Source organism: Sciurus vulgaris (assembly GCF_902686455.1).
Source record: "Sciurus vulgaris genome assembly, chromosome: 3".
Taxonomy (NCBI): Eukaryota; Metazoa; Chordata; class Mammalia; order Rodentia; family Sciuridae; genus Sciurus; species Sciurus vulgaris.
The window spans coordinates 16737437-16755410 of NC_136463.1; the positions used below are offsets into that span (position 1 = coordinate 16737437).

The following is a 17974-nucleotide window of genomic DNA, read 5'->3' on the forward strand; positions in this document are numbered from 1 at the left end:
AACTGGCAATTTTTAAAAACCCAAATTTCATCTGGTATTTTTTTGTAAGCCAAAAGGGCTTGAAGACACTCAGGCCAACGTAGACTATAGGTCTATTTCATTGTTCTCAAACCTAAAACTGGGTCCAATCAATAAAAAGCACATATGCCAATATCAGGGGAAATGGAAAAGGAGAGGAGATGGTCTAAGTTGTCTGCCATAAACTTTTCTCCAAAGGGCTCATATGAAAATGAGAAACAGATACTGATTAACTTAGATGACTGACCTATTCTAATCATACATACTGAAAAAGAAAACAACATGAAATATGAAGTACCTCCCTTTTAAAAATAAATATGGATATAACCCATTAGTGAATGTGTCAAGGATGTGACCAGGAATTTTAGCAACCTATCAATTATCCCTACACTATAGGGAAAATAAGAAAAGTTTGAACACACACACACACACACACACACACACACACACACACCTGAGAGAGAGAAAAAGAAAGAGAGATATGGAGAGAGGAAGAGGGAGAGGAAAGTGCTTGTGTGCCTGCCGAGAGAGAGAGAGAGAGAGAGAGAGAGAGAGAGAGAGAGAGAATGAATATGAGATCTTGAAATCCTTCTCTAAAATGGATATGAAACCAGGAAGAGATAGGGTATATTCTTCCTTTAGACTTGAATTTTTCTTTTAAGGTTTTTAGAATGCCTCCTTAATGTTAAATAAGCATCATTTTAATGATTGTTATTAAATAGGCTTATAAGAATAGTTTTTCTGAGGGGTCAGTAATATCTAAAAATCTTACCATCTACTGTCAGGTTTTGTGTTAGATCTTCAAGCTCCTTTTCAGTGAGGTTTATGCCCATATTTTGTAGAACTGTACCTACTTTACTGGAATCAATCTTCCCTCCTTATGAAAAGAGAGAAACATAAGGAAAAGACAAGAGTCAATAACAGAGTTAGAACTAGATAGAACTTGTTTTAATCTTTACAAGCATACCCAGTAGAATTGCAGCAAAGTGACAATAAACCCAGTGTTTTCAACTAATTCTGTCTTGTTTTCATTGCGTTTATTTTTACAATTAGCTTCTAGTTATGTTGAAGGATGTTGGGCTTCCATTCCCTTTAAAAAACATTTATTTAAGTTAAAAAGTAAGTTAATTCAAATAAAACTATTAATAGTAGTTTAAGTAGTGTGTGATTTGGCAGATATGATTGCAGTGTGGGATGATGCAGGAGTGGGAACCCAGCTTAGACAGGACTCCATTTCTGGCCCATTTTCTCTCTATCTCAATCTTAGGTCCCTCCATTTCCTTGGAGCCTTTATAGTTTGGGCCCAAATGTTAGAACAGGAGTATGCTGTTGAATAAATCAATACAAGAAGTTCTGATCTTCCCTTTATTTTTTGCTATACAATCTGGGTTCTGATGATTTCTTCTGTCAAAGTTCGGGAAATACCAAGACAGCATGGGCATTCTTTCCAAGTTACATCATAAAAAATGATACCCTGAAGTACAGACTGACATATAAAAGAAATAACAGTAATAATCTAAGTGTTAAGTGGCAGGATTCACACTTTATAGTATAAATTACAAGCATGATGATCTCAGATTAATCTCCACTTTGGTTTCTCCCTCACCTTTAAGAAACTTTATACCATTCAGCAACCTGTTCAGATAAACTTTTCCATCTGGAAGAAAAAGCACTAATCAGATCATAGAAGAGCAATACAAAGTTTCATAGACAATACAAAACTAGTAATTTCAGAAAGATGTACTTTGTGAATTGCCTTAGAAATTTTCTGATTTACTGACAAATAATGAAATTATACAGTGTGGGGAAAATTAACTTCAGTAATATAGTTAAAATGCACACTCTTAACATGCTACAATGTATCTTTTCATTTTCTTTTGTAATATTTTCATCTTTCCCTATTAGATCACTCTTTTTTTCAGTCTCACATAAATTTTATCTTTCAATAGAATCAAAAGAAATAAAAAGACATAACCTTGATGAAATAATGAAATAATGAAACAACTATTGATTTTCAAACTAAAATTTAAGTGGCACAAATGATCTTTTAAAGACAGGTTAAATATCCCTTTATCCAAAATGCTTGGGCATAGAAGTATTTTGGATTCTGCATTTTTTTGGATTTTGGAATAGTTGCATTCATTTTAGATTTTGGAATATTATATACATAATGAACTATCTTGAGGATTGCACCCAAGTCTAAACACAAAATTTATTTGTTTCATATATGAAACAAATATATACCTTATACATATAGGCTGAAGGTACTTTTATATAGTATTTTTAGTTACCAAAATTTTGACTGAAACCTATCACAAGAAGTGAGGTGTGAACTTTCGGCTTGTGCCATTATTTTGGTGCTTAAAAACTTCTGGATTTTGGAGAATTTTGGATGTTTGGATTAAAGGGGCTTTAACCTGTCCTAGGATCATTTAAAATTATGTAACATGGGTCATAGATTATTTTGGCAAGCAATCAAATAAAACTAATTTTAGAACTTTTCACAATTTTTTTGATAAACACTCCTTAAAGATCACATTTTTAGTTGAAATCCTTACCATTAACTAGAAGATTATTCACCATTTCTGAGAGTTCTGTATCTGTGAGCTCTATTCCCATTTTTCCTAGGACTGTTTTCACATCATTGATATCAATTTCCTCTCCTTCAAATAGAAAAGGGTAACACATGAGATTTTCAATAACTACCTAATTATTCCAAATAATGAAATCTTCTACTACTGTTTAACTATTGGCCTCAACTATTCAATGCGTAATATAGCTAATGAGTTTTGTCTATAGTTCTGGCAGAAAATTATTATGAAAAATAATAGCGATAACAAATGACAATACATAGTAATAGATTTTCAGAATTTTCTATTGTGAGAGATTACCCATGGGTAATAAAACTTTAGCCACTTTTTGTTGCATTAACATGTATTTTTTACTAAAATGTTTTTGGATAATCTGGAAAGTACTATAGAGCTTTTATTTAAAAAGGTAGCACTATGTTGTTGCTTAAACATTACAACAAGTCAAAGTTAAGGTCTAGAAAAGTGAAATCACAATCATTTCATTTAAAAATAGTACAGTGGGCTGGGGTTGTGGCTAAGTGGTAGAGTGCTTGCCTAGCATGGGTGAGGCACTGGGCTCGATCCTCAGCACCACATAAAAATAAGTAAAGGTAAAAATAGTGCAATTCACAAAGGAATTGAAAAATAGGGAAATAATGTAAAATATGTATAAAGAATGAGAATCACATACATTTGATACTATTTATTTTTATTTACTTTACAAACAATATGTTTATTTTATATGTGATCTGCAAATAGCCAAGTTAATGTGTGAAAAGTATTCTTTCAAGTGTTAGTGTTTATACTTAGAATTTTATCAATATTTGTGTCTGAAGATAATTCTGAGACTGAATAAGAATGAACTTGGACCTTTCACTTTAAAAAAGGCTTTAACAGAACAAGTTAAAGGAACTCTGGTAGTCTCAGCCTGTATTCTTTCTTGTCTTTCTCAAATGGAGTATTTTGTAGTTTGAGCATCCTTTAAAACACATATTACTTTTTTACTCAAGCATTACTTTTTTCTTCAGATTTTAAAAGGCCCAACTTTGTCTTAAAATTAACTAGGTCTTTGTCCTTTTTATATAAAGTCTAGTATATTTTTACTACTTGTTCTCTTAAAAGATGTTTAATTCAAGAAAAATAAAAGCAATTGATGGCAAAAAAATCAGACTCCTATATATTTGATAACTTTTTCTTACCTATAATAGCTTCTACTTTATCCATCAATCTTTTCAGATCAACTTTCTCACAACCTGCAAAGTTTAATCAGAAGGAAACAATAACACAGACTCAGAAAAAAGATATATAGGAAATCTATTTTTGTCTAAGATTTATTATTAACCAGATGACCAATCGAAAAAATTCCAGTACAGAAGATCAAGATTTTATAGTAAATAATGAATAAAAAGTTCTTTAAAAGTTTTAACAGAATAAAATGCAAATTATGTAAGTAATTTATTTTTTAAGTGTAAACTTCATGTTTTATTTATTTATTTACTTACTTTTATAGGTTCTTTTTAGTTTTCAGTAAATGACTGAATCTGGAGACTACCATGTTAAATGAAATAAACCAGTCCAAAAAAGTCAAAGGTTGAATGCTTTCATTGATATGTAGAAAATGAGCTTAAATTCCTTTTATATTTAAGAAAATTCAAATCATAATTTTATCTACTCCACAATGCTTAGTATACAAATGAATAAATGCTGATTTTTATGTGTGTTGGTGTATGATATTCTGGGAAAATGATATTATTGTACACCGTAGAATCTTTTGGAACTTTAAAACAAAATATAAAAAATATTTTATGCAAAAATGATTGACATTCCCCCCAGAGTTCTGATAAGTCTTTTGGAGTCCAAAATCATGCTATTTTAAATAGCCTGTCATGTCATTATTCAAATAGAGTTTTCCTCCAATTATTACATGGTCTGTCATGTCCATATTTTTGGTGCCTATGTGTGTAATTTGAGTGGTCCTCCAACATTACTCTCACTTCCTTCTTGAAATTATGCGTCTTCCTCAATATCTATAAAGACTATAATTTTGTATTGCTATTTATTGGTGCAATGGGCAGAGATTAGTGTTAAGCAATGTGGTATGTTTGATAGGGACTAATTACTTAAGTGGTTGGTTTAGGGATTCCTTGAACTAAATGATGGATAAGAACTCAAAGTTTAATCATTTCACCACATTGTTTGTATACATTTTAAATTAAAACAAAATGAATCGAATTTTAAAAAATTATAATTTAAAACACATTTTATATAATAAATTAAAAAACACAAGCATACAATGAAAAAAAATAAATGTTTCTCTTTTTTTCTCCTGTCACTTTAGGTATCATATTCCAGTATTACTAACAGATATTCTTCATATGAAAAGATGGACTTTTCATATGTTTATAAAAGTATACTCTAGATCTTTTAAAATTAATAATATTATACATATTGCTCTGTAACTTGTAACAGTGACAAATATAAAAAAGAAATTAAAAGAAAGGAAGGAAGGAAGGAAGAAGGAAAAACCCCTCAATATCCATTAAAAATGGAAGGAAGAACAGCTAAGCAACGTGGGGTTTACCCTAGATTGATGTCAGTGATAGAAGGATCAGTGAGAAAAAACAAGTCTCAGTTCTTTGTATAACTAGACAATAACAAATTCTCCAGTCCTTACTAACATTTATCCCCTACCCTAAAATGTTTAAGAAAAAGATTACAGGTTTTAAAGGAAAACAACTAAAGAGAATTTTTAAATTATGAGTTCTTCTTAAACCTACTCAAATCTCTTGTGAATAACAAATAAAATAAACCTTTGAAACACTCATAATTAATCTTGAAAGCTGAACCTCTGTTTAAAATCAACATTTTCTATAATGCCCACCATTACTCAGAAGATTCTTTAACTGATCAAGTTCCTCTTCTGTAAGCTTGATATTCATCATTTTTAAAGGAGCATCCAGATTATTTACATTAACCTTCCCTCCTTTTGAACATGAAAAAAAATGGAGAAAAATGGAATGATTATAAAATAGTTAAAAGTATCCATATCCATAATTATCTTCAACTAAAAGGTGTTACTAGTAAATGAATATATGCTAAAATGTATGACTTTATAATGTAATATAGCTCTTCATATTCTCAAGAAAAGACCAAAACTATAATAGATTTATCCAACTCTCAAAAAGGTTATGAAAAATGGTGGAATGAGACAGATATCATTACCCTATTACACGTATGATTACACGAATGGTTATGAATCTACACTGGGACAACCACAGAAACGAAAAGATGTACCCCATTTGTGTACAATGAACCAAAATGCAGTCTGTAAAAATAAAAAATAAAAAATAAACAAAAATATTGCACTGTGGGTGCCAGCAAATAAGGTGAACAATAAAAAAAAAAAAAAAGAATTAGAACTTGTTTCCTCAAACCTTAAATATATCAACTCATGAAAAAATTGGGTGGGACAGGGGTTAAGTAATTGAAGAGTAAAGAACAATAATCAAAAATCTCCATAAGGAAGTGGAGATTGTATTTGTTACCTAAATTCTTACTCTCAGATTCTTTTCCTGGTCAAATTAACATGAACAAACAAATTTTCCCTCTTCCCTACCTCCCGCCTTTCTGTTCTTTCTTGTCATTCTTTCTTTCTGTCCGTATATCTTTTATTTCTACCCATGTACATTTTTTTAAAAATATTTTGTTTTAGTTGTAGGTGGACACAATACCTTTATTTTATTTTTACGTGGAGCTGAGGATCAAACCCAGAGGCTCATGCATGCTAGGTGAGTACTCTACCACTGAGCCATAATCCCAGCCTGTAAATGTTCCCCCCCCCCACACCCAGGAAGTTTGAAAAATATATGATAGTCAAAAACTTCCTTCTGAGATAAAGTAAAGATTATCACTAGGAAAAGTACAAATGTGCTATAATAAGCAAATTAAGGTATTGTATTTTGTTGATATAATTTTGTATGCCTTCTTATTGTGCTTCCTACTCACTTTTATTAGATTTCACATCTTTCTGCAATCTGTTTTTAAACACCTTTTCATGATCTGCAAGAAAAGATTCAGTTCTGATCTCTGGAAAACTGACATGGAGATTTATCAAAACATTACAAACTATATGACTGCAGCGAGATTTGCCTTAAAATTAATCGACTTTATAATCTACATTATAGTCACATGATATTTACATATCTTAAATGGAAATATTTTCCATGGTGACAAATCTAGCCATTTTTTGATACTAGAGACACTTATTAGTTTAATTCTTCCATGACACAACACTAAAAATATATAAAAATGTGTTTTTCTTTTTTTAACTCTATTGTTCTTTCTTATTTTTTCATTGCTCATATTAGAAACTTAATACCAATCTAAGGGAATAATCAGCTAGATAAGTATGCGACAACATACTGATGACTCTCAAATCGTGTTTGAAGATGTAATGACAGAATTTATTTTCAAATCAGAGTGCCTTTCTATTAATTTACAAAATTCTTTAGATGAAAGTGTACTATTAAAAGATTGAGAACTGCTCACAGCAACCCATTAAATCAGGTTCCCTGGAAGGCATATGGCATTTCTGTGGCTTACCGTCCATGGGCAATGATTTCAGCATTTGCTTTTGCTCTTCATCTGAAATTTCAATTCCCATGCTTTTTAGAATATTTTTTAGATCACTAGAAGCAAACTTTTCTCCTATAAAAAAGATGGAATATCCACAGGTAAAATATTAGGGAATAATATAATTATTTCAAATGATCTAGAAGTATACTTGTGCTGCTATATCATTTTCTTTAATACAAAAAAGAGGAGAAAAAAGAATGTGAGATTTCCTGATAAAGACAAACGATAAGTTGAAAATAAAATTTGTCTCTTGATATTTGTAAATGAAATGTATTCCTAAAAATAGAAATAACACCAGACAGTACAAAAGAAAACTGGTCATCTAATTATTCAGAGGTTAGGGAGGTAGTATAATAGAGTACACAATTAACAAAATGGGACATTTTCCTTATTTTGTTAAAATTATGTGACTAGCTATTTGCAATTCTACTTGGATTATTTTGATCCTTTTAATGCTTCACCATGTTTTAACTGTATCCATCTAGTTTGGGGGTCTAGTAAGTACTAGTAATAATACTAGTGGTATCATTTTATTGAAAAACATCAAAGAATGTAAGATTCATTATTAAGAAATAGTTCTTTTTAGTAAATTAGTACAACTGCTATGGATATGAGTATGGAGGCTCCTTGAAAGACTAGGCATGGAACCACCACATGACCCAGCTATACCACTTCTTGGTATTTACCCTGAAGAATTAAAGCTATCTTACTATAGTGATACATGCATACCCATGTTTACAGCAGCACAATTCACAATGGCAAACTATGGAACCAGCCTAGGTGTCCATCACTGGATGAATGGATAAAGAAATGTGGTAAATATACATAATGGAGTTTTATTCAGTCATAAAGAAAAATGAAATTATGTCATTTGCAGGGAAATGGATGAAAGTAGAGACCATCATGTTAAATGAAATAAGTCAAACTCAGAAAGTTAAGGGTCTGTATATTTTCTCTCGTGTGTGGAAGCTAGAGAGGAAAAAGGAAAACAAAGTTGGGGATGGATATCCTAAAAATCAAAGGGAGATCAATAGAGAAAAGGGACAAGGGTGGGAGAAGAGAAATGCTGGGGAGTGATATTGGCCAAATTATGTTGTTAAACCACGTGCATGTACACGTAACAACAAATTCCATCAATATGTACAATTATAATACGAGAATAAAAATATGAAAAAAAACAGAAAAAAGAAAACTATGAGGTTAAATTCAGAAGTTCTTCAATAATAGGAGTTGTTTTTAAACTTGAAATAATTGCTTTATGTCTTGGTTTATATATTTTTACCCAAATACATAATTAAACAATCTAATAAATATGAACAATCTAATGATTATTTATTATGTATGAAAAAAAAGAAAAGAATCATTTTGCTTTACTTACAAAATCTGGATAGGGTTAGATTAAACTGTTTCTCTCTAGGTACAAACATTTTATCAAAATAAATATTGAAAATATGTGTATTTATAATCAACTAATATGGGGAAAATACTATTTAAAGTTTTAGCATAAATCATCACTTATTACAAGCCATTTATAACAAATTCTTACCAGTAAAAGCTTTTACTTCATCCTCCAAAGTTTTCAAATCCACTTTATTATCAGCTATAACACAAAAATATAACTTGAAGCTCATAAAAATATATAAAATAGCATAAGAACACTCTTCCTCTTCCTTCTATTCCTTTGAATACAATGTCTTCAAGAGTACTTAATAAGTGTACTAGATATTTTTGCTAACCAATTCAAATAGTCACTCAACAAATATTTACTCAGAATATGTTAAGAGCATGATGTAAAGAAAAACATAAATATTGAAAATAAACATTTCAACTATGCATCGTTGACTTTACTCCATAAAATAGCAAGACTTGGATCTGATAAAACAAAATGATGAGATTCAAAAGTGGATTTTTTCTTTGGTTTGTTTAATTGCTCTGGCTAGAGTCTCAAGAACGATATTGAACAGAAGTGGTGAAAGAGGGCATCCCTGTCTTGTTCCAGTTTTTAGGGGGAATGCTTTCAGGTTTTCACCATTTAGAATGATATTGGCCATGCACTTAGCGTAGGTGGCCTTTACAATGTTAAGGAATGTTCCCACTACCCCAATTTTCTCTAGTGTTTTGAGCATAAAGGGATGCTGTATTTTATCAAATGCTTTTTCTGCATCTATTGAAATAATCATGTGATTCCTAAAGGGATACGAATTGGAAAAGAGGAACTCAAACTATCCCTGTTCGCTGATGACATGATTATATATTTAGAGGAACCTGGAAATTCCACCAGAAAACTCTTAGGACTCATAAGTGAATTCAGTAAAGTAGCAGGTTACAAGATCAATGCTCATAAATCCAATGCATTTTTATACATAAGTGATGAATCTTCAGAAAGAGAAATTAGGAAAACTACCCCATTCACAATAGCCTCGAAAAAAATAAAATACTTGGGAATCAATCTCACAAAAGAGGTGAAACACCTCTACAATGAGAACTACAGAACACTAAAGAAAGAAATTAAACAAAACCTTAGAAGATGGAAAGATCTCCCATGTTCTTGGATAGGCAGAATTAATATTGTCAAAATGGCCATACTACCAAAAGTGCTATACAGATTCAATGTAATTCCAATTAAAATCCCAATGACATACCTCACAGAAATAGAGCAAGCAATTATGAAATTCATCTGGAAGAATAAGAAACCCAGAATAGCTAAAGCAATCCTCAGTAGAAAGAGCGAAGCAGGGGGTATCGCAATACCAGAACTTCAACTCTATTACAAAGCAATAGTAACAAAAACGGCATGGTATTGGTACCAAAATAGACAGGTAGATCAATGGTACAGAATAGAGGACATGGACACAAACCCGAATAAATACAATTTTCTCATACTAGACAAAGGTGCCAAAAATATGTAATGGAGAAAAGATAGCCTCTTCAACAAATGGTGCTGGGAAAACTGGAAATCCATATGCAACAGAATGAAACTAAATCCCTATCTCTCACCCTGCACGAAACTCAACTCAAAATGGATTAAGGACCTCGGAATCAGACCAGAGACCCTGCAGATTATAGAAGAAAAAGTAGGTCCAAACCTTCAACTTGTTGGCCTAGGATCAGACTTCCTTGACAGGACTCCCATAGCACAAGAAATAAAAGCTAGAATCAACCACTGGGATAGATTCAAACTAAAAAGCTTTCTCTCAGCAAAGGAAACTATCAGTAATGTGAAGAGAGAGCCTACAGAGTGGGAGAATATCTTTGCCACTCATACTTCAGACAGAGCACTAATTTCCTGAATCTATAAAAAACTCAAAAAACTCTACACCAAGAATACAAATAATCCAATCAACAAATCGGCTAAAAAAAAAAAAAAAAAAAAAAAAACAAATCGGCTAAGGAAATGAACAGACACTTCACAGAAGAAGATGTACAAGCAATCAACAGATATATGAAAAAATGTTCAACATCTCTAGTAATAAGAGAAATGCAAATCAAAACTACCCTAAGATTTCATCTCACCCCAATTAGAATGGCGATTATCAAGAACACAAGCAACAATAGGTGTTGGCGAGGATGTGGGGAAAAGGTACACTCATCCATTGTTGGGGCGGTTGCAAATTAGTGCAGCCACTCTGGAAAGCAGTATGGAGATATTTCAGAAAGCTGGGAATGGAACCACCATTTGATGCAGCTATCCCACTCCTTGGTCTATACCCAAAGGACTTAAAATCAGCATACTACAGAGATACATACAGTCACATCAATGTTCATAGCTGCTCAATTCACTATAGCCAGATTGTAGAACCAACCTAGATGCCCTTTAGTTGATGAATGGATAAAGAAACTGTGGCATATGTATACAATGGAATATTACTCCGCCATGAAGAATGATAAAATTATGGCATTTGCAGGCAAATGGATGAAATTGGAGGATATCATGCTAAGTGAGATAAGCCAATCTCAAAAGACTAAAGGACGAATGATCTCGCTGATAAGCGGATGAGGACATATAAGGGGGTGTAGGAGGGGTTAATGTTAGGGTTAGGGTTAGGTTTAGGGTTAGGGATAAGGAGGGTGGTAAGAATGGAGGAAGGAAGGACTGTATAGAGGGAAAAGAGGGCTGGGAGGGGTGGGGGGGAAAGGGGAAAAAAAAACAGAATGAATCAAACAACATTGCCCTATGTAAATTTATGACTTTTAATTAAAATTTTAAAAAAAGTGGATTTTTTCTACAGGCAAGTATTCTTATCTGCAAAATTTGGAAGACTCTTTTATTGATCACACCACTAGGGCCCAGAATACTCCATTTCCAATTTGTCACTGTCTTATCCAAACTTACCATTTTTCCTATTAATATCTCTCTTATTCCTTTGCTGAAATATGTAAAACAGAAAACCCCAAAGTCAATGGTATCTAACATGCTCACCACTGACTGGCAGGTTTTGTATCAGATCTTCAAATTCCTCATCAGCAAGCTTGATTCCCATGTTGCTTAGAATGGTGTTCAGGTTTTTTCTGTCAACCTTATCTAATTAGAAAGAGACAGGTCTGTGAAGAAAAATCAGGGACTCCAAAAAGAGATCTCTAAAGTGTTTTGTTTTTTGAGACACATAGCCTTTGAAAATTGGAGGAAAGCTATAAATCTTACATATCCACAAAGTGCATATATGCATATTTATACACTGTGCATTAAGATGTTAGAGGATGTGCTGTAGTCCATTAATGGGCCTCATAAGTGCTCATTCAACCTAGCTTAAAAGTGTCTTCTCCACATTGAAAAAAAATAATACCTATGAATCATGATTATGCTTTTCAACATAAACAATAAAAATTCATTGAATATATAAATGAATACAGTACTATAAATGAAATAGTATTGTAAGGGGAATGTAGTACTATAAATTGAATAAAATACATAAAACGTAATATAGTACTATAAATACAAACTAACCTAGCAAGATAGGAACTAAGATTTGTTCTATTCCATTTATCAAATATTTAATGTTTGTTTTATTCTGCCACTACATAACATGTAGTATTCTATATTGATGATTCTATATTTTGCTTTTGTCACTGAACAACATATCCTGGAGATCATGCATACAATATAAATTACCAACAACAAACCCCATTTTTTTTTTTATTGAACTAGTAGATTTAAGAAATGCTTCAATGTAGGTCACAGATAAAATGACGTGATGATCCACTAAGAAAAAAAGGACACATTTTAATGATCTGCCCTAATGATTTGCTCTAGAAATTTGTTCAATTTACTCTCACTTTAGAAACAATTTTTAGATTCAATTGGAAAAGTTAATTCATGCACAAATCAACACATTATCAATATGAAACACAGTCATCTCTTCCTTTTCCTATTCTTTTTCTTCCTTCTCTACTATATAACCATTGCATTTTTTGGTCTCTAATCTCCTGACCTAATGATAGGTTTCCCACTTGAATGAAAGGAAAATATAGAAATTTCTTAGCCTTCATTCCCCTGTGCTCTGTGTTAATCCCCTCAGATAGTTATTTATGATTTTGAGCACCCTCAGCTTTAGTATAGTATGAGCAACCCCAATAGCTAGCACCTGCAGCTTTTCTGTGCAAACTGCCCTTGTGTTACTGAAGGCAGCTTCACTGACATACAGAAAGCAAAGGAGTGTCTGGGTTGGCCAAAGAACAATGGGAGGAAAGGTGTTAAAATCCAGCAAGAAAGTCCTTCTTCAGATTGGAATGACTCAGGTATAATATAAAGGTCTTCAATAAAATTGTCTGAAGTTGTCAGGGCTGTGGCTGATATTGGGTTTTTACTTGGCCTCTTTCCCTTTCTGTTATACTTCTTCCACCTACTTACAGGTTTCCTTTGGTAGCATTTCTGTAAGAAGTGAACCCTAGTCCCAGGGTCTGCTTCTGAAAACCAGATCTAGGACTATCGGCACTGGAAGTGGTGCTAGGAAGCAGATTATAAGGTGGTATTTGCATTGCTGGATAGATAATAACAAAGATCACATTGATGTGAAGTGGTGATAACTCCTGACATACTGTACCATTACAATTTCTAAAATGTTCAATTGTGATGAATTACTTGGAAAGGAATATAGGTGGAAGGGGAGAGTCTATCAGGTGATAGTCTCTTAATATTTAAGAGATGAGGAAATTATAACTGTAGAATATGACAGCTGATGCTTACCAGCTTGAGGCATGGCATAAAGATCAGAAAGCTTCCATGTCAGCATTTAACATGGCCCACGTCTCCTGTTTGCTGAAGCCAGGATCAGGCCCTGACTGCAGAACAGCACAACTTCTGAGAAAGCTGAATTTGCAGTCTTAGTAAGGCTTTGCCACCAAAGTCATGGCTCTGATAGGTAGTTGGACTTTTGAGTCTTGAGGTGGAAACATCTGGATGGATGCATTTGTTGCCTAGGTGGATCCTAGCGGGTCTTATATAATAGACCCATTTTAGTACACCCAGTTCCTCCAAACTTTGTGTTCAGTGCTCAACATTCAGCTAAGCTACAATGGAATTTCTCCCTACTTTAACATGGAGCAGTATTTTCCAAGTTCCTAGGAGCAACACCAATAGTATTTTTGACCACACCAGGTACTTTTGGTAGGGCATTTTAACCTGAGTCATATAAGTGTGTCTGCATATCATACCACTCTTTCTATCCAGACTTATATTCCCTACTCCACTTGGATTCAGCATCCTTAATCTCTCCCAGTCTTATTCTCCTAGTTCTCATCAATATATATATTAGCCAGGTATTATAGCTCCTTCCATGAATAAATTCTTTCCTAACCATAGCAGGACCTGTAATTTCCCAGGTGGTTGATGCTGAAACTTAAATTTATTTATGAATCTAGTTGCCAGTAAGGGAATCAGAGGAAGAAAAATAATATCTTGCAGTTTTTTGTTTGTTTGTTTGTTTGTTTTGGTGGGGTTGGAAAAGAACAAAGTGCCTCAGTTCAGGAGACACGGGGGGCTCCAATTATGTGAATTTAAAACAATGTCTCAATTTATTGTGCTAACCAAAAGAAAAACATTTATGGGAAGTACTTTAGAGAATAAAAGTGTTTCTACCAAAGCATAACACTAAATTTTTATTTTAAAAAAGGCCAATTTTATTATGAAGTCCAGCTTAAACAAATATTCACAATAAGGAGTAAAGTAGCAGAATTTACATGACAATTAGGATCAATGGTTAAAATATAACTACTGTACCAATAAGAATTCTGACTTCACAATAACTTTGTACTCACCTGTAATGGCTTTTACTCTTTCCATTACATTATGCAGATTAGCATTCCCATTTGCTGTATGTAAATATCCAATAGAGACATGTAGTCAATGGCATAAACTCAGAAAACAAAAATAAATTATTCATATAGTGAAATAAAGTTCAGGTAAATTTGACTCATAACTTTAACTGACATCTTACATTTTTTAAAAATTTTAAGAATTTATGCCATGTTAATAAGAAGGTCTACTGGAGACTATAAACTCTGGTCAAGAGAAAAATCTATTCAACACAGACTTTTGGAAGTCCTTCTGTAATATAATTGTAGATGAAGTTTCCCTTAATATTGTTCAGACTGAGGCCCTAATCTAGCTTTTTAATTTTTAATAAAGGCCTCATGTAGGGTTAATATCTGAGATGAATAAAAGATTTAATAAAAGTCAATCAGAAGAAGATGATTTTTTTTTTTTTTTAACATGGAGGAGATGAGGTAAGAATGATTCTCAAACCATGGTTCCTGGACCAGCTATGTTAGCGTTACTTGAGAAGTTGTTAGAAGTTCAAATTCTAGGGCCTCACCTCACACATACTGAATTAGAAACTCTGGGGATGAGGCCTAGCAAGCTGTGGTTTAACAAGGCTTCTGGCGGACTCTGATGTTCACTTAAGCTGAAGAACCACTGAGTTAAGAAAAATGAAAGATTAGAGACTGTAGGCTATGTATGAGGAAGGTAGCAAGGCTGGATGATAAAATGCAAGGTGAGGAGAAGAGTGAAGAGGCCGTTTGAAATTGAGTCTGTAAACCATTATAAGGATATTAATGTTTATCTTTTGGGTTGTGGGAATAAATAGAGTTTGGAGGTGTGACATATATGATCAGAATTTAATATGATGGAACATTTTAATAGTTGAATAGAGAATAAAATTGAAGGAGATAATAATATAGGGCAAAAAACTCATTAGGAAACTATTGCAATTTCCAAACTAAAGATGAAGGTAGTCTGAACTCACGCAGTAAATTCACATATTGAGAGACATGGAAGAATCTAGGAATTCAAAAATTACCAAGGGTTATGTGGGGGAATAAAAGACCAAACAAAGGCCCTGCTAGGGAAAAGAAGTATAAACCAGGTTATAAGGATAAATGACTAGGTTGATGATATTGTGTTATAGAATGTGAAAGCAGAATTTATTGAGGAAGAAAATTTTATTTGAGACATAAAAATAAATTCCCAAGGGAAAACCTAAATACAGATGTCTAATGTGAAGCATTGGGCCTAAGTTTAAGATTTGGGAGCCTTTATTAGATATGGGTAACTTGATGCCATGAAGGTGGATGAAATCTCCCATAGAATGTACAAAATTGTAATCAATATTGATCTGATGAAGAAACTTTGAGCATCCAAGCTTTCAAGAGGTTGTTGAAGGAAAAGAAGCTGTTGAAACACAGAGGGAAAAGTCAGTGGCACCATACAGAAATGAGAAAAAAGAAAAAGGTAACAGTTTCGAGAAGAAAGAATCCACCACAGAAAAAGGGCACCACAAATATGTAATATGACAAGTCCTAAATCGTGTCCACAATTTAATAATTAGATCACCGTTTAGCTAACCTGGTGATAGTGGGTTTACCAAAAGGGACAGGGGCAGGAGCAGACAGCAGATTACAATGGGAAGAGGTACAAATAATGGGTAAGTACATGGTTCTATTGTCCCTGCTATGCTTTCTTTTTTCTTTTCTTACTAATCTAGTACTAATTTCTACTAATAAACAATTCTTGGAATCCAGAGAGAAATATACTGATTTTAGATTCATTTTCTATTAAGTTATTCTTAACTTAGTATTGGGATCTTCTCTAAGATTTTATAGTTATTTAGTACCCACTATAATTTTTGTAGAGAACATCACATAAAAAATAAAGATAAAAAGATGCCTTAAATATATCTTTAGTGTTTACCATCAACTTGTAGATTTTTTGACAGTTCTGCAAGTTCCTCTTCTGTGAGCTTGATCCCCATATTCTCCAGACTAGTCTGGAGTTTATTCATTTTCAACTTCCCCCCTTAGGAAGAAGACAGCAAAGCAACATTTGAAAATAAAAATAATGTAATAGCAAAATAAGAAAAACAAAATTTGTCAAAATGAATTCTACTGTCATGTATAAACTGAAAAAGAATTAAAAAAAAAAAAAAAAACACTTTTACCAATATCCCCAAAGTTTCCTCCCAGTCTGTACTCACTGGACTCTCCACAACTGAAACTACTATGCAGACTTTATAAGTTTATTTTTAAACTTTATATAAAGAAATTATATAGCATTAAAATAACCAAAAAATTTTATTGTTATTTTATTTGGTACTGGGGATTGAACCCAGAGGCACTTCACACACAGCTATATCCCTATCCCTTTTTATTTTTTGTTTTGATACAGGGTCTTGCTGAGTTGCTTAGGACCTTGCTAAGTTGCTGAGGTTGGCTTTGAACTTCCTATCATCCTGCCTCAGCCTCCTGAGTTACTGGGATTATAGGTGTGCACTACTGTGCCTACCTCATCTTTAGTGTTATTAACGTTAATAACCACATATTATTAAAACAAAAGCGATAAAGGATAACGTGTTTGTTTCATTACATGTCAACAAGGCTAAAACCCCAAAGAGATTTGTTTAACCCAACCAAACACTTAATAAAAGAGTCGTATTTAGATGGATTTTCTTTAATATATTCTGTCAACAAGTCTACATGATTAAACAACATTAAGGGGCATGAACAAGTGGAACTGCAGGCACCAACTTAATTCTTCTGCACAAAAAGTAGGGTTATTTTTTTTTACTGATTGACATACTAGTTGTCTTTGTAGGTGACACTATGAAAAAGCTTTTTAATAGTGGCAATACCTTATTTTGTTTTGCTAGGTTTGACTTTTTCTTTTGAAAAGATGAAAAAAAATTAAAAATATACTGAAATACCTGTCAAGAAAAAGTATACTGTAAATGTAGTTTTTCCAAAAGAGTCATGAATGCAAATTATACAGGCCAAGGTTCATAATTGAGTGATATAAATACTGGAGAACTTAGGTAAATATGCCTTATCATTTGGTTCTTTACTTACCTTTGAAAGACTTCACACTCTTCAGCAACCTTTTATTATATAATTTTCCAGCATCTGTTTAAAAAAAAGGCATAGTTCATCTAATGGTAAAATTAATGAGAATTACAAAGTAGCACGGATTTAATAATTTAAAAAAAGAACATTTAAAATCTTTTACGTAATTCACAGAAAGTCAATTGTATTTTTACAAGTAATGAGCAAACCAAACAAATAAGTACTTAAGAAAAAAATTAACAAAATAAGTGAAAAACTTATATTCTGAAAACTATATTGTAGAGAGAAATTTAAAGACCTAAATTAACAAAAAAGGTGTCCATGTTTATGAATTGAAAACATAATATTGTAAAGATGGGAATACACTTTAATGATCTACAGATTCAATGCAATCCTATCAAAATTCAAGCTAGTTTTCA

General features: G+C 32.6%; 1 protein-coding gene across 1 annotated transcript in view; it reads right to left on the minus strand.

The window, feature by feature from the left end:
- The window catches only part of EFCAB3 (EF-hand calcium binding domain 3), a 483726-nt gene that overhangs the window by 183519 nt on the left and 282233 nt on the right, over window positions 1-17974 (minus strand). The window contains exons 59-68 of the mRNA XM_079134930.1: window positions 17562-17615; window positions 11644-11745; window positions 8770-8823; window positions 7191-7295; window positions 6594-6647; window positions 5470-5571; window positions 3788-3841; window positions 2577-2681; window positions 1625-1675; window positions 791-895 (exon numbers count right to left, since the gene is read on the minus strand). Coding sequence (XP_078991056.1) covers window positions 791-895; window positions 1625-1675; window positions 2577-2681; window positions 3788-3841; window positions 5470-5571; window positions 6594-6647; window positions 7191-7295; window positions 8770-8823; window positions 11644-11745; window positions 17562-17615 — 786 coding nt within the window. The remainder of the gene's footprint in view (window positions 1-790; window positions 896-1624; window positions 1676-2576; window positions 2682-3787; window positions 3842-5469; window positions 5572-6593; window positions 6648-7190; window positions 7296-8769; window positions 8824-11643; window positions 11746-17561; window positions 17616-17974) is intronic.